Source organism: Schistocerca piceifrons, chromosome 11 (assembly GCF_021461385.2).
Source record: "Schistocerca piceifrons isolate TAMUIC-IGC-003096 chromosome 11, iqSchPice1.1, whole genome shotgun sequence".
NCBI lineage: Eukaryota > Metazoa > Arthropoda > Insecta > Orthoptera > Acrididae > Schistocerca > Schistocerca piceifrons.
In genome coordinates this window covers 96,090,881-96,103,527 of record NC_060148.1, presented here as the reverse complement: position 1 = coordinate 96,103,527, position 12,647 = coordinate 96,090,881, and the positions used below count along the sequence as shown (strand labels likewise).

The 12,647-nt window shown below is 41.3% G+C and overlaps 1 protein-coding gene across 1 annotated transcript in view; it reads left to right on the top strand.

The window, feature by feature from the left end:
- The window catches only part of LOC124720490 (heat shock protein 60A), a 71,278-nt gene that overhangs the window by 21,283 nt on the left and 37,348 nt on the right, over positions 1-12,647 (top strand). The window contains exon 4 of the mRNA XM_047245851.1: positions 1,917-2,065. Coding sequence (XP_047101807.1) covers positions 1,917-2,065 — 149 coding nt within the window. The remainder of the gene's footprint in view (positions 1-1,916; positions 2,066-12,647) is intronic.

The window sequence follows — 12,647 nt, the reverse complement described above, 5'->3', positions numbered from 1 at the left end:
TGACTACTCTGCAATCCCATGCCCACTGGAGCCATAATTAACAAGGTTGCTGGGTTAATGTGGGAACATGTAAGTGTTATCTGCTGCTGAAACCCCATGTTTGACATGTGCTCAACAGTGTGCAGTGATACACTTCTGCCTGCAGCAGCATTTTACCCTGTCATCGGATCTTCCAAAACTTGTTGCCTAGCCTGCTTAACGGAGAAGATAAGCCTCCAACATCAGTGTTGTATGATGAAGTGTGGACATTTAATACCTCGTCACCTACTCATGGTTTCACCATCCTTCAACTACTTTGCGTAGTTGCTCGCAACAGTAGAACACAAACAGCTGACTAGGTTTGCCGTTTCAGAAATGCTCATTCCCACGTGCCAAACCATTACACTCTGACAAAGAACAGAGTTGCTTATCCCATTACTTGATGCAGAAATACATCCATGGTAGAAGTAGCTGACCATTCAGATTCAACACAACTTAGAAATATGGAATGGTGTTGATTGCACTTGTTTAATACAAACATTACACATTTCAGAAGTTCATTATTAGACTGAAGCAGTGGAAAAAGTGTAGAAGAAAATTAGCTGTAGCATATACGTACATAACACGAGTATATATCTTAGTATTCCGTATACAGAATTTTCAATTACTGTTGTACTTACATTTAAATCCAGCTTTAGTACAAACCTCATGAAAGTGAGCATGTAGACTGAATGTAATACATATATCATCTAATGTAGGCACATTTGACAGTGCCACTGTCTATTCGAAGAGAACCAGTGCTAAACTGTGTTGCGATTAAGCTATCAAAGAACTAAATGAAGGCGACATTAGCATAGAAAGGAATTCAGAGAGTACCTTTACAAACACTTAGCATTGCAATTAATTAAATGTCAGGACCTCAAGAACAACTTGACAATATGAGGCCAATCAAACAATTAAAAATCCAGGATGGAATAAAGACAGTCTTATGAAAAAGGATAGGTTGCTACTCACCATATAGAGGAAGCATTGAGTCACACAGTCCAGCCTCGGAGTCCAGACACATTGGTCATGTGCCTGTGTGTCGTGGGTGTGTCCGTGTGTGGGGTGGGGTCTCTACTTGACTAGAAGGTATTTGTTTTGGCCAAAAACCCAAATGTATAGCAGGTGTCCCCCTCCCCCTCCGTGTGCGACTCAATGTTTCCTTTACCAAACGGGAAAGTGCTGGTAGACAGACACAATAAAACACACACACACACACACACACACACACACACACACACACACACACACACACACACACACACACAGGCAGACATGTGTAAAACTATGATTTATATATGTCTGGATGTGTGCGGATGGCTGTGTGCGTGCGAGTGTATACCTGTTGTGGAATTTTTCCTCTATTATATTCAATGTTTCCTTTATATGACAAGTAGCGGTCTGACCTTATCATAATATTATTATTAAATAATTGAGGCAGCCTTCTGCAAGTGCTACTCAGAGATTAAGAGGTTGATACAGAAGAAAAAGTTGTGAAGGGTGCAGCAAACCTGTCAGAAGACTGAACACCCAACAAAAAACGAAATGCACTGTGACAGTTAAAACCGTTTTTGTTCGTAGTGACTTTTATGCGTTTATCCAGTCTGGAGCTCAAAGGTTTGCTATTTTGGCAGACTCATTTTGTTCTACATATGTGACTGTCATGGAAATGGAGTTTATCTATTTTGTGATACTTATACGTATGTCTGTTCTGTGATACAGTTATTCACTATAATTGCAGATATTTATAGTGAACTTCTGTTGGTGTGACAAAATTGAGAAATGGTGTTCATATGGTTTATGTTAATCTCAAAATGTTGCTTTTATTCAGTGCAGGTGTTAAATGTGTGTATTGTTAAAGTATCTCATTCTTATCGTGTCGCATTTGCCGGCAGGTGTGATGATGGCCGTTGATGCCATTATTGATCATCTGAAGACACTCTCTAAGCCGGTGACCACACCTGAGGAGATTGCGCAGGTGGCAACCATCTCTGCCAATGGAGATGAGAAAGTTGGTCAACTTATCTCGGAGGCCATGAAGAAGGTGAGCGTTTCAGAATTTGACAAATTCATTTCAGGGTAGTGATTTTCTGGAAAATATGGGAATTGAATTTATTGGAAAAATTGGAACCATGTCTATGCATGTTCCCCACAGGCAGCAGTTTACCTTCCTCCGCTCCTACTGTGCTATTTCTCCCCATCCCCACCCCAGCCTCCTCTTTACCCTATCACCGAGATCACTTCTCCCATCAGGCACAGTAGCTCGCAGTCAAGCCTCAAAGGCCAGAGGTGTGTGTGTGGGGGGGGGGGGGGGGGGTCTATTTAAGTAATTTCAATAAGTTTGGCAGTATTTTTGTTGTCTTGTCTGCAATTCAACATTTCCTCTAAATAGTGAGTAGCAGTCTTCCCTTTTCATAATATTGTTGTTATTGCATCATGGATTTTCCATTGTTTGATTTTGCAGCAGTGTGCAAAGAATATGTGAATGCTTTAATGGGCAATATAAATTGAAACTTTGTGTTTCTGACATCTGAAGTAAATGTTGTCACAATAGGATCAATGATACAGCATCAAACAAAATTCACTATATTGTCACTTGGAAGAAGCTGTAATTAGATGAATGACGAACACTTACTTCACGTAACAAAGGTTTATTCAGCACTTGCACATACAAGAGTGCGGAGCAAACTGCATCCGGCCAGAACACATACAGTATATATACAGCTACGAAACATTCCAGTACAATGATTCTTGACATTTGTGGATACTTCTAGAATGTACCCGAACTGAATATAGAAATTAAAATTGTAGAGTCCAGGTGAGTTTTGGACTCGCGACCCTCCATGCAACAGCTCAGTATCATAACCACTACACCACAATGCTACTCAGCTTCTTCTGCAACATTGCTCCCTCCTTAAGAGAACAGCATCTCAGTGGTATGTCATCCTAGTCCAGGAATGAGTCATCAGTCCTGTTTACTCAGACTCCTGATGACTGATTCTCACCCTGGCAGTGATCTTAGAACTTCTTTTCTCGCTAAGCTCTTCGTCACCTTTCCTCTTGTTGCCTGTCGCTGGAGCTTCGTATTTACCCTGGGTTGCAGGATCCTTACAGGGCTTCGTTCGAAGGACGTGGACAGTATCTCTGATCTTTTGTTGTTTTGTGTCTGGGTCAAAGTCAACTTTATAAGTAACATCAGGCAACTGTCTTACAGCCTTATAAGGTCCAAAGTAGCGGCTGAGGAGCTTCTCAGAGAGACCAACCTTCCGAATGGGAGTGAAGATCCAGACGAGGTCACCAGGCTGGTGACAACAGGGTGGTGGCTCGCGTCATACCTCGGGCGATCATTTTCTTGAGCCTGCAGCATGCAGAATCGAGCTAACTGCCGAGCTTCCTCAGCTCTGGTTAACACCTGGACGATGTAGTCGTCGCCCACGTCATCAGGATGTAACGGAAACAGTGTCCATCGTCGTCGTCACCTCACGCACATGCACCAGGAAAAATGGCGTAAATCCTGTGATGTCTTGTTTGGCGGCGTTGTAGGGAAACATCACGAAAGGTAGCACCTCATCCCAGTTGCTCTGCTCAAAATTTACGAACATTGATAGCATGTCGGCCTAGGTCTTATTAAGGCGTTCAGTAAGTCTGTTAGTTTGCGGATAGTAGGCAGTCGTCATGTGATGAGTAATGTTGCACCGACAGTTTATCTCTGTCACAAGATTCGATTGAAAAACTTTCCCTCTATCCGTAATTAACAACCTTGGGGCACTGTGTTTTAATACAATGTCTTCTATGATGAATTTGGCTACCCCACATGCTTCGGCTCTCTTCATGGCTTGTGTAACAGTACAGAATGTCAGAAAATCAGTGCAAACAATAATCCATCTATTGCCACTAGCAGGCATTGGAAATCGTCCGAGGAGGTCAATCCCAACACGCTGGAAAGGCGGTTCGGCTGGTGGAATTGGTATGAGTCGGCCAGGTGGTTTCTGAGGAACTGCCTTTCTCCTGTGGCACTCTCGACAGTGCAACACATAGTGACAGACACTCGTAAATAAATCTGGCCAGAAAAATCTCTTGCAGATCATATCGTATGTCTTAATAAATCCTAAATGTCCGGCCTCAGGCGTGTCATGGAATTTCTGTAGAACACCTAAGTGCATGTGTTTAGGAATAACTGGTAGCCACCTCTTGCCAAACAGATCAAATTTTTTCTTGCAGAGTAATCCATTAACTACCTTAAATTGTCCTTTCACACCCTCTGACCGATTTAAGGTAAACATAATTTGAGATATCTTGGCATCCTTCTGCTTAACAGAGAGATCCTGGAGTGCAGCGAGACAGTCACTATCTTCATCAAAGCCTTGATGGTCTTGCACAGGGTTTCTTGAGAGACAGTCAGCATCTGGGTGTTTTCTTCCACTTTTGTGCACTATGGTAATGTCATACTCTTGACGACGTAGTGCCCACCTGGCGAGTTGTGCTGTTGGATCCTTAAGACCTGTCACCCAACAAAGTGAATGATGGTCTGTAACAACTGTGAATGGCCTTCCATAGACTGTCGAAATTTTCACATGGCTCATTTCACAGCAAGACATTAACTTTCTGTAGTTGAGTAGTTTCTCTTGGCTTTTGTAAGTATCCTGGAAGCATAGGCTATAACCTTCTCTTTTCCATCCAAAATTTGCACCTGAACAGCACCGATCCGATACCTGGTGGCATCTGTGTGTAGTTCTGTAGGTGCTCTCTCATCATGCAGACCAAGTACAGGGTCGGTCAGTCTGAGCTTTTCGCAGAACATCGAAAGAATTTTGTTGAGCACCACCCCAGATAAATTTAGCAGCAGCTTTTAACAACTCTGAGTGGCCTGGCTTTGATACGAAAGTCTTTGACGAAACGATGGTAATAAGATCATCATCCAGGGAAGCGTCTCAAATCTCTAATACTGTTAGGAATAGGAAATTCCATTATAGATCTCACCTTTTCTGGATATGGCCGCACATCTTCATTTGACACGAGACGTCAAAGTATTTTGATTTCTTTGTCTCCAAAGAGACACCCTTCAGACAATCTAGTGTATCGTCAATTCGTGGAAGAGGGTAAACGTCTTTTTAGTTATCTTATTAAGCTTCCTATGCTCTCTGGCTTATTGGTTGATGGTCTCCCGTGCTAATCCGGTGCTTCACCATCGATTTGTGTAATTTGCTCTTCACCTGTTGATTGAAGCATTCAGAGAACTCTTGAAGAACAGCAAGGAGCTGCTTCTGTTGTTCCTTAGGCCGGTATTACACTATCAAATTTCTTTGTCAAAGATTTGATCAAAGATGTGATCCAATATTCCGTCCAATATATTTGACAAAGATCTTTGACGTAGCGCTACAAGGGGCATTACACTGTCATCAAATTTTTCGTCAAAGTTCAACATGGCTGACAACAACTTGCCGCAGCAGTTCTACGTACTCCAATTGCATTGTGTGCACATGCGGAAAAGAAGTTGTTGTTGTTGTTGTGGTCTTCAGTCCTGAGACTGGTTTGATGCAGCTCTCCATGCTACTCTATCCTGTGCAAGCTTTTTCATCTCCCAGTACCTACTGCAACCCACATCCTTCTGAATCTGCTTAGTGTATTCATCTCTTGGTCTCCCTCTACGATTTTTACCCTCCACGCTGCCCTCCAATACTAAATTGGTGATCCCTTGATGCCTCAGAACATGTCCTACCAACCGATCCCTTCTTCTGGTCAAGTTGTGCCACAAACTTCTCTTCTCCCCAATCCTATTCAATACTTCCTCATTAATTATGTGATCTACCCATCTAATCTTCAGCATTCTTCTGTAGCACCACATTTCGAAAGCTTCTATTCTCTTCTTGTCCAAACTATTTATCGTCCATGTTTCACTTCCATACATGGCTACACTCCATATGAATACTTTCAGAAATGACTTCCTGACACTTAAATCAATACAGGATGTTAACAAATTTCTCTTCTTCAGAAACGCTTTCCTTGCCATTGCCAGTCTACATTTTATATCCCCTCTACTTCGACCATCATCAGTTATTTTGCTCCCCAAATAGCAAAACTCCTTTACTACTTTAAGTGCCTCATTTCCTAATCTAATTCCCTCAGCATCACCTGACTTAATTAGACTACATTCCATTATCCTTGTTTTGCTGTTGTTGATGTTCATCTTATATCCTCCTTTCAAGACACTGTCCATTCCATTCAACTGCTCTTCCAAGTCCTTTGCTGTCTCTGACAGAATTACAATGTCATCGGCGAACCTCAAAGTTTTTATTTCTTCTCCATGAATTTTAATACCTACTCCGAATTTTTCTTTTGTTTCCTTTACTGCTTGCTCAATATACAGATTGAACAACATCGGGGAGAGGCTACAACCCTGTCTTACTCCCTTCCCAACCACTGCTTCCCTTTCATGCCCCTCAACTCTTATAACTGCCATCTGGTTTCTGTACAAATTGTAAATAGCCTTTCGCTCCCTGTATTTTACCCCTGCCACCTTTAGAATTTGAAAGAGAGTATTCCAGTCAACATTGTCAAAAGCTTTCTCTAAGTCTACAAATGCTAGAAACGTAGGTTTGCCTTTCCTTAATCTTTCTTCTAAGATAAGTCGTAAGGTCAGTATTGCCTCACGTGTTCCAGTGTTTCTACGGAATCCAAACTGATCTTCCCCGAGGTTGGCTTCTACTAGTTTTTCCATTCGTCTGTAAAGAATTCGCGTTAGTATTTTGCAGCTGTGACTTATTAAACTGATAGTTCGGTAATTTTCACATCTGTCAACACCTGCTTTCTTTGGGATTGGAATTATTATATTCTTCTTGAAGTCTGAGGGTATTTCGCCTGTTTCAGACATCTTGCTCACCAGATGGTAGAGTTTTGTCAGGACTGGCTCTCCCACGGCCGTCAGTAGTTCCAATGGAATATTGTCTACTCCAGGGGCCTTGTTTCGACTCAGGTCTTTCAGTGCTCTGTCAAACTCTTCACGCAGTATCATATCTCCCATTTCATCTTCAAATGGAACCATACATACGAGGTTGACAGTCTTAAAAGTCCTGGGATTACAACTTGATAATAAATTCAGTTGGGAGGAGCACACCACAGAACTGCAGAAACGCCTTAACAAATCTGTATTTTCAATTCGAGTGTTAGCAGACATAGGCAACATAAAAATGAAAAAGCTTGCATACTTTCATTCCATAATGTCATATGGGATAATATTTTGGGGTAAATCTTGAAGTCACACAAGTTTTCAAAGTCCAAAAGCGTGTAATACGTATTATTTGCGGAGTAAATTCACGGACCTCCTGCAGAAACCTCTTCAAAGAACTGGGTATACTAACTACTGCCTCTCAGTATATTTACTTCTTAATAAAATTTGTTGTAAATAATATATCTCTTTTTCCAACAAACAACTCAGTTCATACATACAATACCAGGAACAAAAATGATCTGCACAAGGGACTTAAAAGCACTTACTTTAGTTCAAAAAGGAGTCCACTACTCAGGAACACTCATCTTCAATAATTTGCCAGGAAACATAAAAAATTAGTTAGAAATAAAGATCAGTTTATCAGTTTAAAAGGAGCCTGAAAGACTTACTGCTGGCCAACTCCTTCTACTCCATTGGCGAAATTTTTAATAGAAACAAATGATGTATTGTATTTATTCATACTATTAGTATTTTTATTTCAGCTTAAAAAAAATTGACATGTTCCACATCCACGAGGATCTCCTCAGCACGGATCTATGGAACGAAAAACTTATCTAATCTGGGGGGAGCCATGGGTTTTAAGACGACGCGATAAAAGCATTCAACAAAACTTGTTACGTGAGCTTGCAGTGGACGACGTCAAGTCTTTACATCAATTACTTAAGAATGGATGAACATACATTTCTGTATGTGCTCAATGAAGTGTATCCTCATATCACAAAGCACAATTTTCGCTTAAGAACTGCTACATCTTCAGAAGACAGGCTCACTATAACACTCCGATTCCTTGCTACAGGAGAGGGTTATGTTAGGTTAGGTCAGGTCAGGTTAGGTCTCCAATCTTCTTAATCTATTTTTGTATTCAGGGTGCCTCACGTTGTAAAGCGCCTCATCAGCTTCAGACATCTCTATTAATTCTGTAGTTGTTGGCACACACCAATTGTATGTACCGGCAATGATTATAAAAACACTACAGACGACAGAACGCTGCAGCAATGCTAGCGCTCCGCGTGGTAACATATCGCATTGCAGTGAACAGAAGACAAGCGATTTCTTTGATCAAATATACGGCCTCGGCCTAGATTTGATCAAATATTGGACGACATTTGTCAAAGATCCCTATTACACTATCAAATATCTTTGACAAAGATTTTGGACAAAGATATTGGACAAAGAAATTTGATAGTGTAATACCGGCCTTAGTGAGACCTGGTGATAGTAGAGCTAGAAGATCTTGTCTCATAGTGGTAGTGCTAATTTCGCCACAGATGCGGCATGGAAGGTTTCTATGATACTTAGCTGTTCTGCAATTAACGGCTCATCGTTTGCTATGCACTTGCGTGTTGGAAGGATCTGCGGTTCTCAGTGACAGTTAACTATCCACAATTCACCTAATCTGTTCTTAAATGAGGCAGCAGAGTCTGGAACGACCAAATTATTCTTCAGTGGTATGATTATCTTACATTCCACTACAAGACCCATGGGTTGTTGCATGGCTTGACATGTGACAGTTGCCTTTCTAGTGCTGACTGCAGGTATGATCACTTCTTCCAGCACACAGTCTCCATACATTCAGATGCACATCTTCCTGTCAACAGTATCTCATCTCGTCTAGCATTATCTTCAAGCGAGCACAATCTATAGTTACCTGAGAATCTTTGAGTCCCATCCAAGAATGACATCATGACTACACTCTTGTAAGACAATGAATTCTAAGGGCTGTGTATGACCACTTATACCGACACGAATGCTGTAGGTTTTACATATTTCCCATTACACCTTCAGCAGAGATGTTTTGTTATCGACAAATACGGTTTACTGCTACTGGCGGCGGTACTTCTCTGAAGTGACTGAATATGATGCTCCAGAGTCCACAAGAGCTTGGGCCGGTCAGCCATCCATGAGGATATCAACATAGTTTCCTATCATTTTTGTAATGATGGACAGCGGAGGATTTTTCTCATCGGCGGCCTCACCTTCAAGGAAGGTTGCACCCTTTAGTTTCCCAGGTTGCAGCGGCTCGGTGATCGGCTGGAGCTCCTAATCGGTGATGGAAACAGTGACCAGGATGTTGGGGAGTGTCCTCTCCAGCGGCTAGCTTGCAGTGATGGTGACCTACATCATCCTGCACCCACATGTTCTGTCTTCTGGCGCGGGAGTCATCAAATATCTGCCGCCTTTCTAGACAATAGCACACCACCTGACCCGGTCGTTGGCAGTGGAAACATAATGGTTGGTTATCCTGAGTCCTCCAGACGTCGGTCTTCCTTGGTGCCCAAACAGGTTCCTCGTGCGGCATTGTAGGAACGTGACTTTGCCTGGGTCTCAACTTTTTCACCGTTTTAAAGGAAAATGAAGGACAAGACATTGGGTTCAATGTCTGTTCCACTTCCTCCCTTATGACCTCTTGAAGTGTCTCAGTTGTTTGTTCGCCATGCAATCAGAGTGCCTTCTGAGTTTCCTCTCCCACTTTCTGACGAACACTTGCGAAATCAGTTTCTTCTTCCATCACAGACATCGATATGACGTTTGGAAGCCGTTCAAACTTCTTGTATGTAATTCTCCTTAATGCATTGTCTCAATATACCTGCACCATTTTATGAATTTGTCTTCTGTCGAAACCTTCTTCAGGAGTAGGGCTTGATACATGTCCTCAGCAACACCTTTCATGAGATGTGCAACCTTATCTTCCTCCTTCATTCTGGGATCCACTATTATTACACAGCTCCAAGACTCTTGAGTGTAGGATGCTGTAGTTTCTCCTGGATGCTGTGCCTTGCACTTCTGTCGTGTGTCGCCGAAATACTTGCGCAGTTCTGCCTGGAATACTTCCCAGCTTGTGAACTTCTCATTTTTGTTCTCGTACCATTGCTTGGAAGTGCTCTCCAAGTAGAAAAATACTTTGGCCTAACACATGGTGTCATCCCATTTGTTAAATTTGGCTATACGATCTTATACCTTCAGCCACTTGTTTGGATCTTGGCGATCATCAACAGAGAACCCAGAAGGATGTGTTATGTCGTGGCACACAGTTTCTGTCATCGTAACGTCATCTTCTTCAGCTGTCTCCGATAGATTGCGATCTGTTGAATATGGCTCGAACTCAGGTTTCTCGCCATCTGTCGTGGCCTGATGGGAGCCACTGTGTCGTCGATATGTGCGCTGTCAGAAGTTCCAATACCCAGCATCTCCACCAAAATAATGTCATGTAGAACAAGGTGTAGTTAGATGAATCACGAACACTAACTTTACTTAACGAAGGTTTATTCAGCTCTTAGACATACAAGAGCGTGGAGTAAACTGCCTCCAGCCAGAACACATACAGTATATATACAGCTACAGAACATTCCAGTACAATGATTCTTGGCATTTGTGGATACTTCTAGAATGTACTCGAACCGAATATAGAAATTGTACAGTCCAGGTGAGTTTTGAACTCACGACCCTCGATGCAGCAGTTTAGTATCATAACCACTACACCATGGTGGTACTCAGCTTCTTCTGCGACGATATGTTGAGCATAGGCTGCAGAGAACAGTGTAGGGGAGCTACATTAATTTCTGTTGTGTATCATCTACAATGGAAATTGATAATTGTTTGTGCTCATCGTCAGTTAATTTCTAAATGAGCATTTGCCCACTAAAACAAGTAGAGAGAGTGTGTGTGTGTGTGTGTGTTTTTCTTTTTTCCATAATGCTTCCTTTTCATGTCATTCACTGCCACGGTACATGATACAGTGGCTCCAGTGAAAGCAAGGACTGCTGATTTCCTTTTAGCACTTGACACCAGGGTGCAGGAGTGGTGGGCGATATGTGGCTCATCCGACCACACACAGCTCGCAAGCCTCTACCCCCATTCACTTCTTGCCATGTTGAGTGCTTTAAGGAACATATAAAGTACACTAAAGAATGATGAAGTAGTTCATTGAGTTGTAGCAATGTTTCTTGCTCAATTGTGTCTGCTTCCTGCGTGCTCTGTTGTTGGGATTCTTCATATTTGTCCGTGAGTTCTCAGGCTGAGAGGCCATTTTCAAATACATGATTGTAAGTACAAAAATGTACGTAGCCATGAATTAATCATTCACACAGAAGCAAAACTGGCTTTTTTGATTATGTAAATGTACTCGTTTCATAGATCCGCAGTTAATATTAAAGTTCCAGTTTTTTTCCACTAAATTTCAATCCAAAGTAGTACTTCCCCAGTCATTTCACAGTATCATGCTTAGTCAACATTGGTCATATGGTTAAGTGTGTCCGGTATGACATGTAATGTCATTATGAAAGTATACAGAATTGTTGAGAAAACTGAACTTCTAATAATTGTTAATTCATTTGTGTCTACTGTACTGGTTGTTATGTTACTAGTTTCTTAAATGACTGAAGAATTGTTTATAGAACACTTAAACACCATGTGTTATTGGTTTCCATTCAATGAGCTATTTGAATGGGAATAATATGTCCAGTCCTAGCACAATTTCAGCACGAATTTGTTAGTATTTGCTGAAAGATTACATACCCAATAACGGCAGATCTCGTTTGTCTAGAGGGTTTCATAGTTTCCTTTGTATGCAAAATGATAATTCCAACATGTAGCATGGCCTGCGTTTTCTTCTGTTTAAATAAACTCCACTGGATTGGAAATACTTGTCGCTAAACATTATATTTATTCAAACTTTTTGTTCCACACTACACTTTTTGCAATGTAAGTTTGCACTTCTTAGCATTTTTACTATCAGCATTGATTATTTAACTCCGTTATACGTCACTGATTACAAAAGCACAGCTGTCTTCATCCAAGACTGAAAAAGAAGTGCCGGGCAAGCCAACATGTGTCTGGAAGTTGCAGATATTCTCACTTCTTAGCTTCTTTGGTCTACTGACCTTATACACTCCAAAGATTATTTATATAATCATTTAACATCTTAAACAAGTTCATTATTCATTACAAAAAACATATTCATAATTAAATTAATAAATTAAGCACGTTTTATGGCAGCATAATACGCTCGTGAAATTATTCAACTCTTTACTATGGGTATCACACTCTTCACTTTAGATAAACCTTTTTTCCAGCAGTCGATATTACACTACCAAAACAAGTAACATAAAACTTGCTCTCAGTTACAATAAAAATTGATTCAGGAAAATCTGGAGTTTAAACCTGGGAAATGCCACCCTGCTTCTGCAAGGAATGGGAGGGGGTGGGGGGGAGATAGAGAAATGGTTACTGTTACACACAGTGACAGTGCGGTGTCATCTGTTGTAGGGAAACTTAATTCATATCCTGTGAATGAGTATCAGGGCGCATAGTCTGTAGTGTTCTCCTATTGTAAACCAAATTTTAAAATTGTGAGCAGTAAACATACTTATAACTTAACACTTGGACATAATGTACTCAT